The 25,298-nt window shown below is 45.9% G+C and overlaps 1 protein-coding gene across 7 annotated transcripts in view; it reads left to right on the forward strand.

Moving 5' to 3' along the window:
- Cdk5rap2 (CDK5 regulatory subunit associated protein 2) overlaps nucleotides 1–25,298 on the forward strand; it is a 209,865-nt gene that overhangs the window by 181,092 nt on the left and 3,475 nt on the right. For all 7 annotated transcript variants that reach the window (XM_029563710.1, XM_029563713.1, XM_029563711.1 and 4 more), the window contains 9 exons: nucleotides 1,561–1,683; nucleotides 5,277–5,393; nucleotides 7,246–7,435; nucleotides 8,721–8,845; nucleotides 9,989–10,234; nucleotides 11,797–11,874; nucleotides 12,759–13,024; nucleotides 15,765–15,908; nucleotides 22,584–22,710. In XM_029563710.1, the coding sequence (XP_029419570.1) occupies nucleotides 1,561–1,683; nucleotides 5,277–5,393; nucleotides 7,246–7,435; nucleotides 8,721–8,845; nucleotides 9,989–10,234; nucleotides 11,797–11,874; nucleotides 12,759–13,024; nucleotides 15,765–15,908; nucleotides 22,584–22,710 (1,416 nt within the window). The remainder of the gene's footprint in view (nucleotides 1–1,560; nucleotides 1,684–5,276; nucleotides 5,394–7,245; nucleotides 7,436–8,720; nucleotides 8,846–9,988; nucleotides 10,235–11,796; nucleotides 11,875–12,758; nucleotides 13,025–15,764; nucleotides 15,909–22,583; nucleotides 22,711–25,298) is intronic.

Below are 25,298 nucleotides of genomic sequence, written 5' to 3' on the forward strand. Positions count from 1 at the left end.
TAAACATTCAAATTCATGGCAAAATTACTATTTAATTAGGAAAAGATCTGTAACATTGTGCTGCTTTTAAATGAAAGCCATTTTGGAGGAATTAAAACTGGGTTATAACATTAGTATAATGTTTTAAAACAAACATTACTAAGACATACTGAGTGTACCCTAATTGATGAATTAAAGACATTAGTTTTGCCTTTGGATACTTAATGTGATTATGTTTTAAACACTGACTCTCAAAATCTACCTCTAGACTGAAATTGTGTTTCCTTCTTTCTTTGTTAAAGAAATGTGGCAGAGAGTGAATACGTAATACATGCTCATCCTAGGAAATTTAGAAAAATTAAATTATCATCTATTAAGTAGTATGTTAAAATGTCAATGTCATGTAGACATTTTGAAAAATCTAAAACCCATCACTGAGGTGGCTACAGTGAATATTTCAGTATATTTACTTCTCTTGTATATTTGTCTTTCCTGTCTGCATGTTTTTATGGAGTTGAGATTATCTTGTAACCAATTTTGTATCTATTTTAAAATTTAACATAATAGTATGATACATTTTCCATGGTTTTCTATAATTTTAATAAGATAGTTTAATAGCTGTGTAATTCTCCATCATAGTACCTCAGCTCACTGAATAGTTTGAGCTGTTTCAGCTTCCTGTCACATGCAGTGCTCAGATGAGTACATTCTTGCATTCTGGCAAGTGCCTGTGAGCATCTCGGGTGAGCTCTTTATAAATAGAGTCCTGGGAGCAGAATTATCTGGGAAACGAAGACATTGGAAGAGAGCTTCTCTGATATAAATAGCCTCCAAAGGTCACGGCTTTTATGCTCACACACACAGGTGATCTGGAGCATGCCCTATTTGTTACCATTCTCACTAGCACTGTTTTGCTTTAAGTCATAAAATTAATAAGTGGTAAATGGATAATATATATCTTGTTTAAAAAACATTCAGTTTTATGTCTTACAGGGCTTATACTGAGTTCAATATTGTATAACTGTTTTAACTCAACTGTGAACCTAGAAACTTGCACCCATTTATAAAAGAGATGTACTCTTGCTCTGGAGTGTGTTACTGAATATGTTAAAACTGTAGTGAAATGCTTCTTCTAATCATGTAGTTATTTAAGAAAAAAAAAAACTAGTCTCAAAAATATCTGGATTTATTATGGAGGTAGTTTAGTCAACTCTCAGGCAATTCAGGCCAACTTGAAAGTGATCTGTTAGTTTTATCATAAGGAAGATTTTGAATTAATATTTGATATTGAGAAGAATAAAAGGCTACATTACAGTTAATTAAAATTGTATGGAATATAATTTTTCCATGTGATGTGAAGTGGTCTTCTCAGGGAGGGTTGCAGAGAGCCATTACAGGGCCATATCTATGTACTGTGCAAAACAGTTTGGCCTCCCCTAGGCTTAGAAAAGAATCACCAGTTGCTGACTATCTTAATACATCCAGTACTGTTAGAATTTCAAGATCTCTGCATAACCTATAAATTATGCAATTTGTTGGGGGCTTCCGACTTTAAATTTAAAATGTTCTTCTTTCCTGTAGACTTACTAATGGAACATATACAGGAAATTCGAACTTTGAGAAAACGCTTGGAAGAATCTATTAAAACAAATGAGAAACTCCGGAAACAGCTGCTGGAGCGGCAGGGGTCTGAGGCTGATCAAGGTGAGAAAAGACCTTCCCTTCGGGTGCCGGGGAGGAAGGGAGAGTGCCTGATCTGGCTCTCTGTGGACCATGCAGGTGCTGATTCGTGGCCACTTGTCCGTCTTCTCCATCGCTGGAGAAGTCTACTGGCCTCTGGGGTCCTGAGTTGTAGCTGGGTCCTCACTGTAGAAGTATAGATAGGGATTATAAAAGAGAATGAAGTCATGCTTTGTCTTTTCAGCAAAGATAAATTATAAAAATATTAGCATTTAACAATATGGTAAATCTTGCATGCCGAAGAAGATCACGGTATTCTCACATAGCCACAGTCAGCTTGGAATTTGATGGTCTTCCTTGAAAACTAGACATATGTAAGGTGATTCGTTCACGTAGTTCAAAACTTAGTGGCTCCACTTTGTACCTGTTAGCTCTGTTCTTCCTTCTCTCCTCCCCATTTTTCTTGGTTTTCTGTATCTTTGCTGTGATATTTAAGTTTGTTGGGCCGGCTCACCTGGCTCTGGTTTTATGACTTTGGACAATTTACTCGAGTCTTAATCATTTCATGAAACAGGGTCCTTGTGAGCTTAAATGGGGCAGTAACATGAACTGGGCCTTAGTCAGTGCTCATTCAATAAATGGCTGCTTTTATTATCATCAGTTTTATTTTGGTCTTTTATTTCATGTAACATGGCCAGGTTGACATTGCCAAGCTGTGCAATGGGTGAAGACCCTGTCATTCCCATATTTAAAGGTGAGATCACTGAGTTCTAGAAAGGCAGTACTCAGTGATTGTACTGGAGGCCTGGACCCTTGGCCTCCTTTTCCTTTCTCCCAGAGTTCTGATGTGCTGCAATTTCTGCTGTAGTTTGCCAAGTAAACGGAGTGGCTCCATCAGTCTTCTCCCTTGCTTCCACGGATCCCACCCCATCCTTCATCCTCCTCCTTCACCCCTAGGGGATTTGATTAATCTGAATTATTAGTTGTATCAAACACAGGAAAGAAATACATGCCTGGGCCCTTCACATTCTCTCTTGGTAATGCCTGAATTAGATTCATTCTGTTTTACATTTTCCATGGCAAATCCAATTATAGAATTATAGAATTATTTGGAGCTCAAATGGCCACCAGCTACAATGGAGCCAGCAATTGCTCTGGAGAGTAATTCCATCTGACGGGGAGGGTTACAGAAAGGCATTCATAAAGTATTTTTGCTTCTGAAAGACATGCTGTTTTCTCCATGTTGTCACAGTCTCTGGAAAGACAAAGAAATGAAAGCAGCCCTGCCTCCTCCTGCTATGAAATGTTCATCTTGGGAGTAGGTCTGAGAAAGGCAGGACTGCTTCACATGTTGAGGTGGGATGTTGTTGAAAACTGATACCTCATTCCTTAGTGCTTTCAGCTCGCTGCCACCTATGGAGGCTTGCTGCAGCACCCGTGTTCAGAGGAAAGTCTGGCTTTATCGTATCCAAGTAGCCCTCACCAGGGCAGCTGGGCCTGGTCAGGGTTAGTAGAGAAAGCTGTTCTTTCACCTATTTATATTTGTTCATTTATTTACTTATTTCGTCTTTTTTGATTTATTTATTTTTTTTTATGTTATACATGTATTGCCTGCATGTATGTAAGTGCACCCATATTGCACAATGCCTACAGTGGTCAGAAGAGGGCATTGGATCCCCTGGAACTGGAGTTAGGGACAGTTGTTAGCTGCCATGTGAGCTGGGATTCGAACCTAGATCCTCTGCAGGAGCAGTCAGTGCTCTTAACTGCTGAGCCATCTCTCTAATTTTAAAGTCACTGTATTCTGGCACTGATCAATGCAGACACTGGGATTATTGCTCTCATTCCTGTCAGTCTTTGGTTCTTGTGTGACCTCACCCACCATCCTTCTTGATACTAACACAGATGGTAACTACAGGAACAACAGCATGGCCATTTTTATTTTGCTAACCAAGACTTGGGGAATTAATGCAACTTGCCTAAGGCCTTGCAGCTATTAAAAAGTAGGAGATACAGGCCAGGCATCTCTGAACTAATCCCAGAGTTTTTAGGGGCGAGTGGAGGGACATGATGGAAAGACACATTTGTGAACAAAAATGAATCTGACCTCACTGTCCATGATTCATTGCTGGAGAAAAGGTAGTCTGTAGAGTGGGAAGAAGGTATCTTCCGGGAGCGCTGACTGCACCTTCCTTACATGGAGTGTGGACATGTGAGCACTCAGTTGCAGATAACAAAATATGATGAGAAATCAGTGCACACAAGGGATGTTAATATTTCCTTCTGTGGTGAGAAGCCCAGAGGCAGGTAGTTCTGAGGCAGGGCGGGGCTAGTATCCATGATGGCTGTGTGAGAACTCATCTCTATCTTCCCAGCATGTCTAAGAACACACAGGAAGAAGAGACTGGGGCTTCTCTTTTCACAGCACTGGAGAATCTTCCTGAAGCCCTTAGCAGGTCTCACTGGCTGCAAGTGGCTCTGATCATTGCCCTCACCACAGGGTGGCCTGCAGCACAGGATCTGGCATTTTGGTTGTAGTGTAGCAGGTGGACTCAGTCAGTTACAGAGGCTAGGAGGGAAGCATCTGCCTGTTGATGGAGATGACACCTGGCAACTGTAGGTGCTCAGAGGCCAGCTGTGAAGAGAGTACCATAATGGTGTGGATGAGAGAGCTCTGTCGGAGGGGAGTGCTGATGTGGGGGAGTTCGGGGAGATGCCCAGCAAGAGGTGTCCTCTGAGCAGATTCACAGGAAGCAGCAGGGTTTCAGCAGATAGACAGCAGCTCAGTGAGGTAGCTACAGACCAGGATATGAAAGCAAGTGATTTTGACAGGGGAGGAGGGTGGCAGGCAGAGGGCACAGAAGCCATGGGTTTAAGCTACATTTCTGGGCCCTGGGGTCTTACTGGAGAGGGAGTGGAGTATGTCCATGACCTGGAGCAGAGCTGTGGAGGGCTTTGGAGTCTAGACTGAGAAGTCAGGCTTTGTGTTTTGTTTGATTCCCCCCCCCCCTCGACTGCTGGGCCATCAGATATTTTTGAGCAGGGAATAGCAGTGAAAAGATTGTGTCTGAGATGATAACTTCTTGGTAGAGTAGCAGGGAGATGCTGTGAGAACAAGGTGCCAAGACTTGAATGACAGAGGAGAGTCTGCCAGGGTCTGAGGCATTCTGGAGGAGGAATTAGCAGTCGTGATTGCCTGCTGGGTGGGGCAGAGAGGGGAGTCCCTGTCAGGATGGCTCCTGGGTTGAGATGGGTGGGGTGAGAGTGGACTGGTTCTTCAAGCAGGGAGCAAATGGGAGAGACAGAGGCCTTGGAGTCAGACTGAGCTGCCTCAGAGGCAGGGCCTAATAGGCGACTGACTGCAGTGGTTTCCAGCGACCTCTCACTGTGCTCTGGCTTAGGTCTCTGCTTTGTTCACCCTCAGAGCTGAGCCACCTCTTGCCCCCTTCTAGCTCAGTGTCCATGCCCTTTAGGCTCTGGCTCTGTGTTACATGGCTCACAGGAGTTGTTTTCATTGCATGTTGTATTTCTTCATGGTTTAAAAATATTTTCTAGGAAGTTTCATCCCTCCTGCCTGGAGGCTGTCCATAATTTACTGTGCACATGTGTTTTCATAGGTTCCACAAACATATCTGTTTACGGTTCAGAGCTGCACAGCTCCCTGATGTCAGAGATACATTTCCTGAGGAAGCAGAACCAGGCCCTAAGTATGATGATTGAGAAAGGGTCCAGAGGTAAGAAATCGGAGGCCACCCGCAGCCTGGCCCCCAGACTGCCTGTGTCATACAAAGACACACAGGATGGGATCCGACCATCTTGGATTCTGACAGCTTATAAGTTAAGGGTATACCCTTAACTCACAGCAGTTCTATTGAGTGTTACTGTTTTGTAGCTGAGAAAGCTGGGGTTCAGAGGGGTTAAGAAATGCCTCACTGGGCTCTTGTGACAACTAAAGGGTATAAAGCCCTGAGCACGGTGTCCGCCAGGGCCTGGGTACATGTTACTGTGGGTACTTGTCGCTCATTTCTTCCCATGAGGAGGAAAGAAGTGCTGGAAACACATTACGAGATCTCAACCAGGGATTTCCTCCTAGCGGCATTTCTTGGAAAGATCCTTTTCTTTGGAGCATAGCTTCCAAAAAGCATTCACTTATGTTATCTTTTGGCGCTTAGAATGATTCTGGAGTGAGGGATTCTTAGCTCTGTTTCTCAGGTGACTCCTCAGCCTAGGGAATTTCCCTGCTGTGGCCACTGAGCAGGAAGGTATGGGGAGCCAGAATGTGGGTCAGCTTATCCCAGCTGTCCTGGTGGATATTGATGCTGCTTTTGCTTTAAGAGGCAAATTGAGGCTGTGTAGGTCATTCATTCCCTCAGCAACCGTTCTCTCTCCTGTTCTCCCTGGGGCCACATAGACTGCTCCAGAAATGAATAGCACTCATCCTTTCGAAACATCAGGGGACAGGCTGATGAGTGAGATGGAGATAATCCATAGCAGACTGGGATGGGGACTGGCCACAATGAGGGCGTGCAGAGGGTCTTCAAGGGTCATTTCTGGAAGGGAAAGGAAGGATTAGCCTAGGTGCCTCAGGATCAGAGGAGCCAGGGCCTTTTGCATGGAAGGAGGAGAGCTAGCAAGGCCCAGGGTTAGAGGTGAGGAGAGTGCGGACCACTCAGGGAAGGTGCGGCTGTACTGGGGTCAGAGGACCATGATTGAGTGGATCTGAGTCCAGGCTGTGCCCCTTCCTGCCTGTGCGGCTCCAGGGAGGCCTTAACCTTGTCACTCCTTAGTTCCTCATCTGGAAGATTCACAGTACCTGCCTTGGAGGTGTGCTGTGAAGATGAAGGAAGTCAACACCTGTGAGGGCTTACTGTAATGCCCCGACAGTGCTGGGATGAAGCTGCCATTACCCCTCTGTTCTCAGGTGGCGCAGGTAGCCTGCAGCCTGCTTCTGAGGCTTGTGCTAAGCCTGTACTGATACAGCACCCTCATTCTGGCTCAGAAGAGGCAGCTGAGGCATGGACAAGAGAGGTGGTTCTCTTAGTGTGACAGTCAGCAAGTAGAGGAGCCACAGAGAACCCAGTCCCTCTGCCTCCCAGTCCCTCTGCCTCCCACTCCCTGCTCCAGGCCCTGGTGTTTCCTGAGCCTCCAAGAGTATTTTATTCTTCTGGAGACACTGCTGCCTCATGGCCTTCTTTACAGACCTGCAGACCTCCTGTGGGGCACTAGGGGAGGCTTGCTATTCTTCACACTTGCAGACAGCTGGAGCCCTGTCTGTTGCTCTGTCCATGGGTTCTGCCTACCCTGTGTTGTCTAAAGGCAAAGTAACCAGGTTTGCAAGGCCCATTAGGTAACAGAAAATTAAACAAGCCCCCTTTCATTCCAGTGACGTTTAATCTGCAGTCTTGATGTTGACAGATTTATCTGCCTAAAATGCATAAGATAACTGGAATGCCAGAATCATAAATGCCAGATTAAATCTCATTCTCCTGTATTCCTGGAGTTCTCCAGCTGAAGTGCCATATCTGTGTAATAAGGTTGGATAAATAAATGGTGTCCCTTCTCAGTGGTACTTTTTGGTGTTTTCAGATACACAGAAGGAGAATGAAAAATTACGAGAGTCCCTGTCCATGAAGGCTGCGAGTCTTGAGCACCTTCAGCAGGAGTACGCCAATGTGAAGGGGGAGAACGAACAGCTGCAGAGAGAGGTCAATGAGAAGGAGAGGCACAACCAGCAGCTGGTGCAAGAGGTCTGCAGCAGCCGCCAGGAGCTGAGTAGGTAAGCTGATGCCTCTGCCCCATGGCCAGTCCTGCCCGGGGATGTGAGCACTGTGTGCAGAAACACGGCACCTCATTTGTCAGATAGGTGTAGAATGTGTGGCGAAGGGTCATCTACAGGAAGAGAGCACCGGGAACCAGTGTTTTCACCTAGGGTGGTCGAGGAGGTCCTATACCCCCACCTCTGAAGATCCGTTTGAGTAGAGAGCTACTCCGTGAGCCTGTGAGAGCTGCAGCTCTCTGGGGAAGGCCATGTTTGGCAGAGGCACACAGGCCATGACCGAGTGGCAGTGGCTAAGCAGAGAGGCCTGTGTGCCAGGAGGAGAGGGCTATAGCAGGAGCTGAGGGTAGACAGGGGCTGGATTCTGAATTTCCCTGGGCCCCTAGCCCTATAAGGACTCTGGTTTTTACTCCAGATGGCATAGGCCACTGGGCGACTCTTCTCAGTGAACAGTAGAGACATGAATCTGATCACTCTCCCGCAGTTCCACTCTGACTGTCTTGTTCTGTGTTCTGTCTGGGTGACCATCCTCACCTTTCCTGCCTAGATGTGCCATCAGACAGCTCTGGGTGGAGGTACCTCTCCCTGTACCCCTGAAAGAGATGGAACCTTTTGAGTTCCTTTCCTCAAGTCCCTGACAAGGATTAGAGGACATCTTCCTTTAGAACATCTGTAGAGATTCCTTGAGAAAATGTATATGAAGAATTGGGCATGGGGAACATTGGAAACTGGTGGCTGTGGAGGAACCCTTCTTTTTAAATATTGTTATTTTTATTTTATGTATGTGAATGTTTTGCCTTTATGTATGTAAGTGTACCCATATATGCAGTACTTGCTAAGGCCAGAAGAGGGTGTCAGAGCCACTGGAATTGGAGTTATAGATGGTTATTAGCTGCCATGTGGGTGCTGGGAGCTGAACCTGGGTTCTCTGCAAGAGCAGCCAGAGCTCTTAGCCTCTGAGCTATCTCTCCAGCCCGTGTGGTGGAACTTCTTTTTTTCTTTTTTTAGACAGAGTCTCTCTGTAGCCCTATATGGCCTAGAACTTGCTATGTAGACCAGGCTGATCTCTATCTCACAGAGATCCACCTGCCTCTGCCTCCCAAGTGCTGGGGATTAAGGACGTGTGCCACCATGTCCAGTCTATGTGGTAGAACTCTTAACCATGCATGTCCCAGGACAGTCTGTCCACACTCTTCTGGCTGAACTGGCATGTGCCTGCCTAGTGGGAACTGAATAAGCCTCTCTGAGGAAGAATTAACCTCTTTCCATATCTGGGCCATTTCAGGGTGCAGGAGGAGGTGAAGTCGAGGCAGCAGCTGCTCTCACAGAATGACAAGCTGCTCCAGTCCCTCCGAGTGGAACTTCGGGTGTACGAGAAGCTGGATGAGGAACACCGAAAGCTACAGCAAGGTACTGCGTGCTCTGGGCCTGGCAGGGCCAGGCCGGTGCAGGTAGCATCCCGGGCCATGAGCATGCACCAGCAGCTGGCAGTGATGTGGGAGGACACGGCTCTTGCTCTTTCCTATGCTGTCAGGAGACTTGTGCTGCCCAGTGGGTAGACTGGGTGTATGTGGAAGCAAGCTCCTTGGACCACTCTTGTTTTTGAGGCAGGGTCTTGCTAAGTAGCACAGACACCTTAAAAGTTCAAAATCCTCCTGCCTTAGCTTCCTGAGCCAGCAGTACAGGTGTACATTGCTATACTTGGCTTTTGTCCCACCTCCCTTGGGGCCAGTTGAGGTTTAGAGTCTCATTCCCTTCTGTCAGCTCAGTCTGACTTTAAGCCTTTGAGCCAGTTTCTGCCTCTGTAACGGTACTGTTAGCATCCACTGTGTGGATTGGTTGAAAGTTGACTGAGGTCATTTATCAAAGCATCCTAGTCCAGTTCCTGGCACATAGTAGGTTTTCAGGAAATAATTTCTGGTATCGTTTTCCTGCCCATTCATTCAGCAGATCTTTCTGGAGCACCTACTGTGTGCCAGGCATTGCTCTGAGGTAGTTATTGGCCCTAGTTCTCTCTCTGGACAGATACCAGATCAGAGTGACTCAATTGTAAGGTCTAATGTTTCAGAATCAATTTTGAGGTGTAGTGGGGTTTTTCTAAAACTAATTTTCCAGATGGTTTCTCCCTATTGAAGGTTTATCTAGAAAAGGGTCATCTCACAGCCTCTGCTTCTTCTCAAGTTGCTTCCCTTGTTCTGGCTATTGTGCCTTTTTAATATACTGTAGCTCTTAAAATCATCCCCTTTCATTCTATAATTCCAGCCCAAATAGATTTTATTACTACTAGACATAATTTCAGGGTTTGGTATGCAATTTGCTAGGCTTTTATGGCCAGAAGTGAAAATTAATTTCTAGCTCTTATTTAGCCTGTGGAATAGCAGCAATTAAGTCAGCCAATATTTTTGTTTTTAAAGTCGAGTTGTTATTTTAAATTGTACCTAGTTCTAAGGAAGGGGGTGGATGGTGGTGGTGGGTTGAAACACCATGGAGTCTCTTTGATGACTGACTCTGACTCTGGAGGATGTCAAGGTTTCCCTTCATTCATGTCTGCAGAGGACCGAGGCAAGGCATCTGGAGAAGGCTGGAAGGGGCAGCCTTCCAGCGACCTGCATAGCCTCCTGATAGAGATACAGGCTCTGCGGGACCAGCTGGAAAGGAGCATCCAGACCAATAGCACCCTGAGGAGCAAGTTGGAGGAGCAGCTGTCACAGGGCTTGAAGAACCCCCAAGAAGGGGCCCTCATTGTGCCTGTTCAGGTCCAGTCTGTACCTGAGTGGTCCCCTCCACTGGACAAACACGGTAGGGCACCTGCCTCTAACCACTTTGTGGAAGTGCAGCTCTGTGGTCTGTGTGGCATGTGACTCTGAGTGGTGCCCTTCCCACTGATGGCAGACATGCTGAACCTTAGAGCCTAGGCACCTGACTGCTCTTGGCTCTTACCTTAGGTGCAGTCACAATATCTTTGACTGACCAGGGTGCTCGGTTCTCTGAAAGTGGAGTTTAGGCTTCCAGCCAGCCTCAGTGTTTCCAGTCTTGTCCATTTAGTCCTGCCCACATCTCACCAAGGCTGAAAAGCCTTTCTACTCACTGATTGCCTTTAAAAGAGAACTCAAGCCCCTACTCTGGCTTTTAGCATCTTATAGTGTCTGATAGGGATCAGGGGTTCTGTTTTGCATTTGCATGTGGGCTCGTCTAGCTTTAGAGAGCTTGTGGAGGGAACAGAGGATGAAGCAGGGACTAGAACAGACCAACAAGTGGTTCTAAGTGCTCCCCTGCTGATACATGGACTTTACTGCTTGTGGATTATTGTTAGCACCCAGACCATTATCCTGTTGATTTGGAGTTTTAGTAAACAACAAAGGTTGTATGGGTTTTGCTGTTAAAAAATATTATCTGGATAAAATCCACTAGGGCAGTCTCAGGGGTTGGGGAGATGTCTGCTGGAGTCCCTTCATCTGACCTTTCTAGTGGGGCATGAGTAGAAGGAGCTTGCATGGGGGGAATCCCAAGAACTGAACACACATACTCTTTGCTCTGCCTTGGGCATGCTGGGTTATACGGTGCACATCACTCCCTGTCTTGTTCTCTAGCTCTCTTTCATTGAAACCCTAATGACAGCGTTGTTCTGCCCACTAGACTCTGGAGAGTTCATAACTTCTCAGGTGAGCAAGTGCTTCCTGTGTTACCCAGTGTCACTCGGGCCCCCTGTCCTGCACCCATTCTTCCACCACTGTACAGTGTTCAGACGCATCACTTTCCTAAACACAGACATTGACCTGCCTAGCACCCTTGAGTGGGTCCCTTAGTCATCAGGGTGCTGGCCCTGCATCCCACTGTGTCCTTCCCTGGCATCCAGTCCTTAGCCACAGGAACTACGTGTCTCTCTCATGCCTCAGCATCCTCACACTTGCCTCTTACTCTACCTGATTTTTATTTCCCTCTTTCTTTTCATAAGACTCACAATCTTAAAAGATAATGGAGGAGTTAGCCCCTGGGAAGCCATGTGTGGCCAGCACCCTCAAAGGAGTACCCCACCCCTGTGGTTCCCTTCCTTAAGTTCTCTCCCTGACCACCCTGAGATGAAGCTACCTGTTTACTGTTTTGACAGGAAGGTTCTTCCAGGAAAGCTCTGGGCCAGGTCACTGTCATCTGGTGTCTGCACACTGTACCAGCTAGTGGATGCAGTGTAGATGGGTACCGAGTACAGGACTGATGTGCAGGACAGTATGAATGAATGCTGTTTCTGAATAAATGGATGAATGATGTGAGATGCTCCACTTGGGTGTCATCCAGTTCTTTCTCTAAACCAAATGACTGCAGAGCTCACAGTTTCTTTCCTTCTCTTGTTTTTCATTTTATAGATGGCAACAAATGTCCCGTGGTCAGTGATAATTCATTCGATCTATTTGAATCCACCCAGGCAGTGGCACCACAGTCAGGTACCAGCTGCAGTCTGGGTACTGCAGCAGTGTTGGGTATGGCAGCAGGACTTTGGGAGTCAAAGTAAAGGGAAGCCCTGGCACTGCGGGGTGGTTGGCAGCATTTGGGACTTAGAGTCTCAGCTCTAGCGGGTAATCTCTAAGCCACCTCTCCATCCCAGGTGCTACCAAGCTCAACTGCAGTGCGTTTCTGCCACTTTAAACTAAGGCCACCTTAGTGTGGCTTTCCAGGTCTCCAGGAGCCAGCTCCAGTGGTGCTGCTCAGCCTCATCCCTCTGTGGTAGGGTGACCACACAGATCTGTCATTGTCCCATGGACAGGCTGTGCTTTCCCCTCACATTTCCCAGTTTTCACCTATGAAAATTCCTTCACTTCACGACTCATGAATGCAGACTTCTCTGTGCAGTGCCTTTCCAGTCATCGTCAGTCAGAATTAGTCACCTGCATTTCTGTTGGTCCGAAGTTTCAAAGCAATGAATTGGTTGTTTTTTTTTTTTTTAATCTGCTCAGCATAATGCTGGCTGCCCGTCCAGTCCAACTTACACACTGCCTCTTCCAGAAAACCTTCTCTGACTTCTCCCTCCCAGCTCAGACAGTTGTTTTCCTTAGAGTCTGGCTGCTCATCACTGTGCTGTTCCACTTTCTGCAGCCTCAGTATTTCCATTAGACCCTGGGCTATGGGGCTATAAGTGTCAGCATGGCTCACCTTGGGAATCCCGGGTCTCTACAGAGTGAATGCTCAATAAGAATTGGTTGAATTGATTTGAGTCTTGCCCAGGGTGGGATAGCTGATGGCTTGCAGACCAGGCCCCTTTCCCCTGTGCACTCTAAACATAAACGGTGCCATTCCAAGTAGATCTAACATTTTACCTCTCTTTTTCTAGTTTCTGAGACTCCTCAGCTCTCCAGACATGATGTCGACTCCCTCTCCTGTGATAGCAACAGTTTGACCACCAGTCCCCAGTGTATGTCCTGTCTGGTTGCTGGCCAACACTTGTGGGCCAGCAAGAGTGGCCACCATGTCTTGGGCCTGATTGAGGACTATGATGTTCTCTGTAAGCAGATCAGCCAGGGCCAGAGGCTCCTTGCTGAGATGGACATTCAAACTCGAGATGCTCTGAGCCCCAGAAGTGAAGGTCTGGGGACAAAGGTAACCTTACTGCAGGGCTCGGGGAGGAAGAAACTTACGGGTCTCTCAGTAAGCAAGAGGGCCTGGCTGAGGACCCTGGAAGACAAGTTGTGCACTGATCCTTAATAAAACCCTAGAGGGAGGGATCAGGAGGTGTGCAGGAAGGTCCAGAGGTCAGGGATGGTGGGGGTACTATCTGTTGGTGGTGGCGGGGCAGCTTATTGAGATTGGTCCCTGTGTTACTGTGACTGCTTCACAGGGGCCTGCTGTACTGCTGTGTGACTTGCCTTTTCTCTCTAGTCTTATAACCACCCTCTATCCCTCCGCCCCCCTGTTTCCTGTCATTCATCTACCCATCTACCTATTCACCACCCGGGCAGACCTATCTGCTCAGGTCCTGGGCCTGCTGTGGGGCTGCAGTCCTTTTCTCACGCACATAGTACCTGACTAGACCAGGCTGCATCCTACCATACCAAGCACATACCTTACTGTGCCTCACCATAATTTCTGTAACCTCCTTGTGGTTAGCTTGGTATGGTGAGAGGTTTTGACCACCTCAAGATCATCTTCCTGCAGGGGAATCTTTGGATATTTTATTTCCTCCTCAGAACAGTCCTGTGAAGTAGATGATGCCATTTCCACTTTAGAGATTCTGAAAACTGACTCTGTTCTCAGTCTTTGGAAACACTTTCTGTTGTGATAGTGCCTCTGCCTCTTAGGACAGTGCTGGTCACTTGGCCCCACTTCTCCCCAGGAAGCGACTCTGAGGACTTCTGGTTGCTGGGTTGACCTGGTTGTTTCTCTTTTTCCTCACATGCCCTACTCTGGGCTGTGGGCTGTGGGCTTGTCCCTGCTTCCTACCACATCTGTCTCTAGCCCTGCTTCCTCTGGGTCCTTTGCCTTGGAATTCCTCACTGACTCCTCTAGCTCCTTCTTCTCCCTAACTCATCCTTTTGGGATCCTCTTCATCTGAAGTTGCCTTGGTCACTGACCCATGAGTCTGACAGATACAACTCATCATGTACCTGACAGACATCAGCCCGAGAGCTCCAGACAGACCAGACTAGACCTCTGAGCTTCCTTGAGTCATAGTTTCTGGACCCTATGTGTATGTGTGTGTGGTGTGCATGCATATGTATATGACTGTTCTCACGTGTGTGGAGATGCACATATATGTGCATATGTATGGAGGCCTGAGACTGATATCGGGTCCTGCTCTTTCAACTTTATTTATTGAGACAGTCTTTCAGTTGAACACAGTGCTCATTGATGGTGTTAGTCTAGCTGGCCAGCTGATCTCAGGGATCCTCTGACTCTGCCTCTTGAGTCCTGGGGTTATAGGTTGCCACCACATCTGTCCAGCTTTTACATGAATCTTGGTGCTCCAAACTCCTGTCCTCCTGCCTGTACAGCAAGCACTTCATCCATTCAGCCATTTCCCTGGCCGCTCTGAGGAGTTCACTGAAGACACTGAGCTTCTTGATACTTGCTTTGGCTTTTTTTTGGCTATACTTTTAAAAATTAATTTTGCATTTTATTTTCCACTAGATGAAAAACTGCATGAAAGCAGCTGTGCTGTCCTTCAGCTGAGTGTTGTATAACTGGTACCTAGTTAGTTCCCTGATGCCTGGTGTAGAGTAGGTGCCTGGTAGATATTACCAAATAAGTGAATACTAATAAAATTCCTATTCTTATCATAAAATTTTACCAGGAAAGATTAAAAATTTTCTTTTGAAAGCTAGAAATTGCAGGAAAGCAAAAAAACAAAACATCTATTCAAATACTGTTTAAAAGTCAGCACTTAAAATTTATTCTCTCTCTCTCTCTCTCTCTCTCTCTCTCTCTCTCTCTCTCGGACATTCCGAAAGTTCATCAAACTTACTCAGAGATATATGAGATTCATATATTTTGGCTGACATGGTAGTAGTACTTTTCTAGAACTTGACTTAAATGGCTGTCGATAAGCTACTGCGGATATAGCATCAGCTATCTGCTCTTTCACTGTTTGTGGGCCCGTCAACTGCTGTGAGCCATCTTTATACACCAGTCTCTGTTTTTTGTTAGGTATGAAGTGGACTTACAGTTCAAAGGCTGTGAACTTTTTAGGAGTCTTGATAATTATTAATATATTACTCTCCAGAGAGATTATGTCTGTGGCTGGCGCCTGCCTCCCTCAGAATACCTTTGTCTTCATTGAATTCTATTCATATTTTTGTCAATTTGAAATCTAACACAGATGTGCAGTTTTCTCTTATTAGTTGTGAAGGCAAATGCTTTTAGTACCCCTCTTCCTCCTTCTATTTCTCTTCCTCTGTATCACATTCTCTGTTTTCTCACGCCTTTCACATCCTTCTCCCTGCTTGAGTTTACTTCTCCTAGTTCAGAGGGGGAGAGAAGTCACAAGGCGCTGATTTTATGCCTTCTCAATAAGCCACTGCCTGTGGTAGTGTGGGTTTTGCCCCACAGGCTCAGTTGGAGTCATTTGCTCTGATGTCTCTGAGGTGGTGGGATCGGTGCCTCCAAGGATCGTCTGCTTGGTTTAGTGCCTGTAGTGCCAGTGGTTACTAATCACGGCTAATGATTGGGCTAAGTTTAACACCAAACTTCCCTTCTAGCCTACAGTTCACCAGTGTCCTGTACTAGCTCCTCCTGTTCATTATGTCAAGCAGGAGCCCCAGTCTGGAGCTTTCTGCTGCCTGTTCAGTTATGTGTGTATGTGACCTTGTCAAGATAGTATGTAATGCTTTGCCATCCCCCATAGGGTCCACACTCTGCGCCTCTGAGCAAGTTTCTCTCCAGCATGAATGCAGCCAAGCTGCTCCTGGAAGAGGCCTCAAGATTGCTGAAGCTCTTCTGGAGAGTCTCAGTCCCCACAGATGACCAGGGTCCCCTTCACTTTGAGCAGGTAGGGATGACATAGGTTCTGAGGCTCAAGGGTACCAGTGGGGCCTGTGTCATTGTCCCTTTTGTGCCCAACCCAGGACTGGCCCACAGTTAACGTTCCCACACCAGGGAGGTGTGTATCAGGGAGGACATTGGCACCAAGTGTGTTGTGGCCGTGATGCGTTCTTACCATTATTAAGTGGGATCCTGTCCACTCTTCATACATGGGGATACTGAGGTTTGGGGTCTGGGCTGTATTGCTGATTTGAAAGCATATCTGAATCTTAGGTTTTTTTCGATGTCATGGGCTTCACATCCAGCTTGTCCTTATGGGGCAGCGAGTACCTTGCACCTTAGGCACCTTGTCTGGGCCTTCTGACCTATTGATAGCTTCCACTGGATTTGAGTGGGCCATGTTGAAAACTGTTTTAACTACTTGAGAGTGAGCGGCTCCACGTCAGGAGCCAGGCAGTTGCATCTCTGCTTTGACTTCCATCAGTGGGGTTCAGGGGATCCTGGCACAGTGCACAATACCCTGACTAAGCAGCAGCTGCTTCGGCAGAGGACCTTGCTGGAAAAGGAAGTTAGACCTCTGCTCAGTGGTCCAATGGATATTTTGTTCTTCGTTTGAGTGGACAGACAAATGCTTGCCAAAGGCCATCAGGAAAGCAAAAGGGAAACATGCATGCCAGGTCACCCCTCATTTAGTTAATCCTTCAGGCAGTGCACAGGCCTTCAGAACCCAGCACACTGAAGGCCTCCAGATGAACCTATCCTGGGGAGGAATTTAGGTACAGTAAGCCCAAAGAGATTCATAACCCTTTGTGTAGCATGAGAGAATAATTTTGTGCCTACTTTTTGCTGGTGGGGCACTGGGTAGAAGACCAGTGTCAGAAGGACAGTGGGACTCCCTAGGCTCCAGCCCCAGTGGCTTTTCCTTTCTCTTAACCTACAGATTCTTTTTCACTGGAGGTTTAGGTGACATGGACAGTCTGCCTGCTATGCGTGTCCTGTGCTTCCCTGCTGGCTCCCCTGCACCCTCAAGTCTTACACGTTGAATCAGTAGAGGGCTCCCTGATCCACTCAGCCATAGTGTCATCTTCTCTTTCATCAGAGTCCTTATCACATTGTAATTATATATTTGTTTGCTTAATGTCTGTCTTTCTCTGTTTTTCTTTAGGGGCTGTGTCTGTTTTGTTCATGTTTTTTAATGAATGAATGAATGACTAGATAGATGAATGAATAATTTCTTCCTGTACTCCAGAACTCTAGTGCCCGCTTCAGCTATTTTAAAGATAAGGTGTTTGAGCTAAGCAGTTCACCCTTAATGCAGTGTTTTTGCCCGTAGCACACAGCAGCAGCTGTTTGTCAAATGACACAATGCAGTTTATATATAATGTACATGCATACATACATATGCACACATTAAACTTGTAGCCCTGTTGATCTTCCTAGAGTTGCAAATCAGTCTGGACTGTCAGTCTTTGTAACAATTTGCCCTTCTCTCAAAGGTGTCTCAGGTAATTATGTACACTGTGTGTTATAGAACTTCAGAGCAGATGTACCAGTGTGATTGCTCGTATGTACAGACCCCTTTGTGGTGTGAAACTGCCTCTGGTCACTTCTCTGTTACTGCCTGTTTTTCAGGTGGTGCCTTTGGCCTGGTGTAAAATGCATGTGAAGCAGATTTCCAGGTTTGCAGCAGCAAGCCCAGTAGCTTTTGACTACCTGTTCCTTCTCTGAGTGCTGTTTGTTTGCCTTTTACATTTATGCATCATCCCGTTCAGCTGCTGAACTGCTCTGGAATGTGTGCACTGGTTAATCTGAGAAAGGTGTGTGGAGGCTTACTAATGTGTGGACACATCCTTACAGTAGGAACGTGAAGGGAGAGACTGAAGAAGCAGGGATGGAAGGTGATTTCTCTAGTCAGCCTTGTTTATAGATTTGACTTTGAAACCATATAAATACTTCACACAGTTATAAATAAAATAAATCAACATGGGTGGTCAGGGGAGCAATGTCTAAAAGTTCGTAGCAATGGGAGACAAGCCAGCACATCTCTAGGACATGGCCATGCAGGCAGGCATCAGTAACACATCGTACTGGTTTGACCAGACTCCCCAGGAGAAATGCTCTAAAGGCAGAAAGGCTACCCAAAAGCACAAAACTGCTTTCAGCGGTTATTTTTTATAGACACTGATATTCAGAAACTATTTCTTTTGTAAGATAACAAAAAGTTTCCTTTACATTCATTTATTTTGTGTGGGGGTGCATGTGCACATGCTATGGTATGTGTGTGGAGGTCAGAGGACAAATTGTAGGAGTTGATTCTCTCCTTCCTCCATGGACTTGAACTCAGGCTAGCAGGCTCAGTGGCAGAAGTCTGCCACTGGCCCCCATATTGCAAGATAAATAATTCTTGATTTCATTAAGAACTCCGATTTTTACTGTAGGAGAAAAAAATAAGTATAAAATCAGAGGAATAAAAGCCCTGTAATCTTGCATTTGAATTTAAACATCAATATGAACACATATTATCTATTGTAAAAACTTACTCCACATAAAAGTTTGCAAAAATCAAATCTGATTCAGTGCAGCAAGCTCCCCAGACATCCCAAGGGAGGTTTCTAGAACCTCTTCCCAGTGGCAGAGTCAGGGCTCCTGCTGGAACTGTTTTGTGTCTAGCCTGGGTAGATGTGCAGTGTGAGCTTAGAACTATCGTATCCTAGTAAGGAAGGAGAAAGCGGAGGTTTACAGTGGCTCTCAGTGTGGATGCTGGACCTGTACCATCAGCGTCACATGGAAGTTTATTGGAAGTGCGGCTTCTCAGGCCTCACTCTAGCCAGCCCTGGAGTGGCCCTAACATCAGTCTCTCAAGTCTTCCCAGGGGCTTTGAGAACCACAGAATTAAAAGAAATTGATGTACAATGATGTGGATCTTTTTTGGATCCTGAATCAAATGAATTGTCTGAAAAATAAAATTGTGGGGCTGAAGAGATGAGAAATTGTGAGGCAGTCAGGGACTACGTCTACTGAATATCCTTGGAATATCCGTCCTTTGAAATGCTTGGGACCAGGAGTATTTCTGATTTTTGGATATTTTTCAGAGTTTGATAGTCTTTTTAGAGGTTGAGCATCCCTAATCTAAAATTTAAATCAGAAATGCACAAAATACAACTGCTTATAAAGTTTTGGATTTTGGATTTTTGGATTTTGTTTTCAGATTAGCATGCTCAACCTGCACTAAGAAATTATTTTCATTTTTTAGGTGTGCTAATGATATCATGGGCTTACAAAATCTTTTCTAGCAATGTATATGAAAATATTTTATAGATGAAATGACATGATCGGTTTCTAAGATTGGTTTCAAAATAATCTTGGAGAGAGGGTGAGCAGGACTTTAGATGAAACAAGTCTGGCCTTGAATTGGTAATGCTGGATGGAGTTGGCTGGGTTCCAGGTGGTTCCTATCCGGTTCTTTCTACTTTTACAACTGTTTGAGGTGTTCATCATAAAAGGGAAAGAAATAAGCAAGAAAACCTGCCCTGGGAGTCAGGCAGAGCTTGACTGTATGGCTTCTAGCTCTGTGTTTGCCCATCCTTTAGAGGACCCACTTGGTGCCCTATGCCATACCGTCTGCTGACACCAGCGTTTAATCTTACCCATTACTGTGGCCTTGGGGACTTAGATGGTTTTCATTTTTACTTATTCAGAAATGGAGTATCATGTTATCCTTATGCCTTTTAACTTCTAAATATATTTTATAATTAATTTACACAATGATACATTTTTACAGGGTACACTGCAACTTTTCAGTACATGTAGACAACGTGTAATGGTTAGATCAGGGTGACTGACGTATCCATAACCCCAGCTGTTCATTATTTCCTTGGGTTGGCAACATTCAAAGTCCTCCTGGCTGGCTGGGTTACATGTTCTTACTCCCATTTTCCAGAAGTAGGAGCTGATGCTTTGGGGAGTTACATGGTTTGCTTCAGCATCATATAGCCAGGAAGTAGCAGAGCTGGGCCTTGGAACCCCTTCTGTTTTTACTGTGGTTTCTTCATGCAATAAACAGGAAGATTTAAATCCAGTGGAACAGCAGACACATGAATAATTAAACTTCCTTGTTTTAAGTGCTGGTTTGGATATGTATGGGGTGTTAGGGGAGTGCTAGCAGAAATCACCTGCAAGTTGGCAAATGGTGTCAGATCACCCGGTGTTCACCAGCAGGCACAGGGATCAGAGGGAAGAAAGGAGCTCTTTGCTGGTTGGAGCCATTGCTGCAATCCACTGTGATATGGCTCCTTAAGCTTCAAGCCAGGAAGGTGTATTAGTTGAGGCCTTAAATCAGCATTGTAGTTTTAAATAGATATATGAATAAGGCTGAGGAGATGGCTCGGTTGTGAAAATTCCTTCCATATAAACACAAGGTCCCCATCAGCCATGTAAAAGCTAGGCTTGGCAGGGACACATCTGTGATCCCAGTGCTTGGGGAGGGGTAGTGGCAGAGGCAGGTGGATCCTCATTGGCTAGCCACCTTCTGACTCGGTGAGCTCCAGATTCAGTGAGAGACCCTGCCTCAAAAAATAAGGGGAGTAGTAACCGAGGGAGACATCCAATGTTGATCTCTGTTCTCTACATGTATACGCATCCATGTGAAGACCACGTGTATATACACCACACACACACATGGGCATACACACAAACAAACCTGTTCAAACAGCTTGAAGTCATCTCTTGGAGGTACTACTGTTAATGTCTTAATTGCCATATCAATATATACCCCAGTAGTTGTAGATATGTATGTTCAGTTTTATGAAGCAGTCTGTGGTTTGGAGCTCGTTTATCACTAATTATAATCATGTGTCAATAAAGCCCTGAAGCATCATTTTTGATTGCTGCAAAAGTGTGTGTTCCTGTGTAAGTCCCATACTGAGCTGAGGATAGAAATAGCAGTGGGTGGACTAGGCAGATAGGAGCCCCCACCCCCCGACTGCCCTCCCGGCTTCCATCATCCCCTTTGAGTGTCACCCCACTGCAGGTTGTTCTTTCAGTATCACAGATGTGGAACTGTGGGGTGACTTTGTGTTAGTTTGTAGCCTATGAGACCCTGACCAGAAGCCAGATGTTCATGGGCTCCTGACCTACAGTAGAGAATCAAAGCAAATCTAATGATCAAATTAGGGTCTGCTTTGGAGAACCATTGAAGTCCTTGTACCTGACATGATTGGTTAATCTTAAAAGTAGGTTAAGTTAGGGAATCAAAGAATGATACATACCTTAAACATTTTAGTTCTAACTTAAAACAGATAAATGTACATTCATTTGCCATTCTTTTGATGTAGGGCCAGGCCTTTTCTTTGAATATGGGTCTGCTGATTGGAGTTCCACATCTTCTTTCTTTCATAAACCACATCCATAATGTATGTCTGTCACTTCCAATTTCTGTTTCTTTATGATGAAGAGAAAACTGAAGACACTTGCAAAGCAATCTGAATATAGAATTCTTCTAGACTGTTCCTCCCACGTCTTTTACAGTTGTCTCACCCACACCTAATTTGCCAGAAAAGTGTTTTTCAGTGACTTGCTTTTCTGGTCTTCCCTGAAGCATATGCTGGTTTTCCTACAGCCAGCTCTCCATCCATATGTGTGGCTCACAGGTTGACTTAATATTTAATTAGATTCTGTGATTTTATTATAATTACAGCTGCCATAAACAAGTTTGGGAACAAATTGAATGGATTCTTCATAAATTGACAACTCACTCTGTCCTTTCTTGGGAGCAGAGGTGGTACAAGGTGGCCAAGAGAAAATGGGGTGTCCTCAGCCCTGGAGCCAGTCGAGGGAGTCTCTGCTGTATGTGCGTTTCAGAGGACAGGGCTTGGCTTTGTCTTCCGTCCACACTCCACTCTGAGAAACCAAAGATAGTCTTTCCACTGAGTAATACTTTTATTATCTTGTTAAGATGTTAAACATTAAAAAATTAAATCAGCATTAGAATCTCTGTAAAGAAAAGAAGTTTCAAAAAATTCAAAATCACGTCTCTTACAGTTATTGCCATAAATGTTTTATTGTCATGCCGATACATAAATCTATAGATGTAGATATCTGTGCTTCTTTTTATGAAACAGAAATGCTCCAACCTAGGATTCAGTTTGTTGATTCGGGCTTTTTGTCACTAATTATAATCATCTTTTGAATCAATAAAAAGAGCTCTACAATATCCTTTTTAATAGCTGTAAAATTCTTCCTTTCTGTGTAAGTACCATAATTTATTTATTCAGATTCATATGAAACAAATCAGTTTGTTTATTGTCCTTGCCACTCACAGTGCTGAGGTGAATGCCTGTGGAGATGGGTATCTTCTTGGGCTTACGTTATTCCTTGGGGTAGATGCTGTGGTGCAGAATTGCTGAGTCTGAGGTATATATGCATTTATAGTTTGGTAGGTGTTGCCTGGGCATCCTCACTGGCCTGCACCAATCCCTAGTCTTGCCAGTGGTCCTGGGATGCTTGCTCCTCAGCCTCCCTGGACTTTATCCAATTCTGTCAATCTGAAGGGCAGAAAAGGGCTGCTAGCTTTTAAAACTCAAATATTTTGCTAGTGAAGTTGAGCATCTTTTGATTTTTCTTTTTTAGTTCTTCCTATGAATTGTGGTGCTTTATGATATTTTTCTAATTCATTTCTCTTTAGATTGGAGAAATGAAGGCAGAGATCACCAAACTACACAAAAAATTGTTTGAACAAGAAAAAAACCTGCAGAACACAGCAAAGCTTTTGCAGCAGAGCAAGCACCAGGAGAAAGTCATCTTTGATCAGTGTAAGTAAGCAGCCGGGGTGGCCGCCACATCTCACCACTGTCTGCCTCCGAGGGCTGACAGTGCAGCGCTAGTTTGTGCTATTTGAAGCCCGGGTTTTTGTGATCATGCCTACCATTTGCAGGTTTCTTTTCCTACTTCATCCTTTCCAACCCACATAGTCAGTCCTGCCAGGATTGCCCTTTCCGGGAGAGACAGATGGGTGGCTTATGTATTGTGGTTAGGAGTGGGACAAGCACCTGTCTGTCCTGGGAGGAGGGTGTCCTATAGGAAGGGACCCCAGGGCTGAGTTTGAAAGGAGTAGCAGACTAGGACAGGAACAGCAGGGACAGATGCAAGAAGTAGGGCTTTGTGTATGAGAAACCAGAACAGTTCTAGCTGGTGGTATAAACAGCTGACTGTGACAGGCTGAGGCAGGAGGGGACAAGGGACCAGGACAAATAGAGAGGCTTCAAAGGGGAGCTCAGGAGAGCTCCAAAAAATCAGCTTGTCATAGCCCTGTGTGATGAAGGCTCTGTTTGCCACTTTACCGTGGGTCCCAGAGGAGGGCATGGATTTGAGGTCAGAAAGGTTAATAAGGTCATTCAGAGTCTACCAATAGCCATGCATGTCCTGGTTTAAACACTCAGCGTCCCTCACCAGTGTATAGAGGAGCACTGACCCCAGGTTCTCAGCAGCCCAGCCCTTAGCCCGTGTTGTCAGCCTGTCAGATTGCCTGTCTTAGGACAGCACTGACCTCTCTAAGGTAAAGTAGCCTAGGGCTGCTGTCTCAGCAGAATCCAGCATTTCTGGGGCATTGCATAGAGGCACAGAGCATAGATTATTTGTAAGTAGGCAGTCTCCTTAGCTTTCTGAAGATAGACTGTGAGTCCAGAAAATGAATTGCAAGTAAAAGTTGAGTTATGAGCAGGCCCTAGGCTTTTGCCCTGCGTGTCCCATTCCCAGGCTCTGAGGACATGGGAGCAAGGTGGATTCTGTCAGTAGGAGCTTAAACTTCAAGGAAGAGTGAGGTGCCATAAGTCTTTATTCAGGGCCAAGTGCTGAGGGCCTGCCTAAGGCCACCTGAGAGGTGATACAAGGCTCTGGTTGTGGGTTTGGTTCAGGATTAGGTCTGACTGGATCCTGAGGGATGTCAGTCAGACAGCAGCAACAGGAACAGTATTCTAAAAGACTGCTCTGTGGCCCCCCAGCCACAGCTTCAGACACACGAGAACACCTAGTGGTCCAGGACATGCTTAGGACAGGCCAAGGCCTTTGCTTGAGGGAGAATATATATTAGTTACTTTTCTTGTCATGTGACACAGTACTTGACAGAAGCAACTGAAGGAAGGAGACGTTTGTTTTAACTCACAGTTCAGAGAGTGATGGGAACAGTTAATCACAGGGGGAGACGTGGTAGTGGGACCAGCTCCTGTATTTGGCTGTGGGAGTGTGAGGTGGCTAGTCATACCATGTGATAGACAGAAGGCAGAGACAGGACTAGAGGGACCAGGCTATTATCCCCATGCTCACCCCCAGGGACCTACTTCCACTAGTCAGGCCTCAAATCACACCCTCCCAAAACAGTGCCATCAACTGAGAACCTTATGTTCAAACACACTTGCCTGTGAGAGCATTTCATACCCAAACCATAAGAAAGGGAAAGTGGGGACCAGGTTATAAAGAGCCTGTAGGCCGGACTCAAGAAGGAGCAGCAGGGGCTGCCGTGGTCTGTGTGTGTATTAGAAGATCTCATGACTGAGCATAGGGGCCTTGAGGCTGGGCAGATCTGCAGCAGTCCCTTAGGCAGGCAGGGGAGACTGGAGCTTGAGCTAAGACATGGTGGAAAGGGACGTCTTTGAAAGATGGGTGATTGGCCCACAGCAGTGGGTGGTGTTAGGTCTGACTGAGACTCAGATCATGTGTGGAGAAGAGGAGCCCTAGGTGGTGTGAGTGACAGTGCTAGTCCTGGGCATACTCAGGTGACTGTGGAGCATTTGGGCTAGACTCCAAGGGCAGCAGGGGCCAGAGGAAATGGGAGAGTCAGGAGACAGCCTAGTCCGGGCAGGTAGAGCTCCAGCACTGGTGTCCCTGCTGAACAGCCACGAGACTCCTGCTGCTGACTCTGGCTTCCGGTGAGGAATTTGAGAGGTGGGCAGAATTCAGTTCAGATGAGTTATACTAGTGTGGCAGATCAGAGGACTGGAACCATTTTGTGCTTCATTCCAGACCAGTGAGGACTGTTCACAGCCCAGTGAACCCAGTTCAGAGCTTTGCCCTCCTGTGTGACCTGCATCTAGTGGCCCTTGCTCTGAGCTTTAAGTTCCTCTTCCCTAAATAGGGACAGGAATTTCAAACTCAGCTGTCCAAAGGAGCCTGGGTCCTAGTCAAAACCATAAAGAGAGTGCCTTAGTCTCCCACCTGCAGAATCGGGACAGTGTCATTAATGCCTGGGACAGAGCACATGCTCAGCAGATGCTAATTCTTCCCTTTCAGTCAGATGTGCTGCCTATGGAAGGGGTTCATCCATCAGTGTCTCATAGGCTTGGTCTGGAGCTGGCCTGACTCAGGGCAGGATGGGGTTGACTGACATGGGCCTGGCCTCTGCTTC

Source organism: Nannospalax galili, unplaced genomic scaffold (assembly GCF_000622305.1).
Source record: "Nannospalax galili isolate Female #2095 unplaced genomic scaffold, S.galili_v1.0 scaffold34, whole genome shotgun sequence".
In the NCBI taxonomy this organism is placed as follows: domain Eukaryota; kingdom Metazoa; phylum Chordata; class Mammalia; order Rodentia; family Spalacidae; genus Nannospalax; species Nannospalax galili.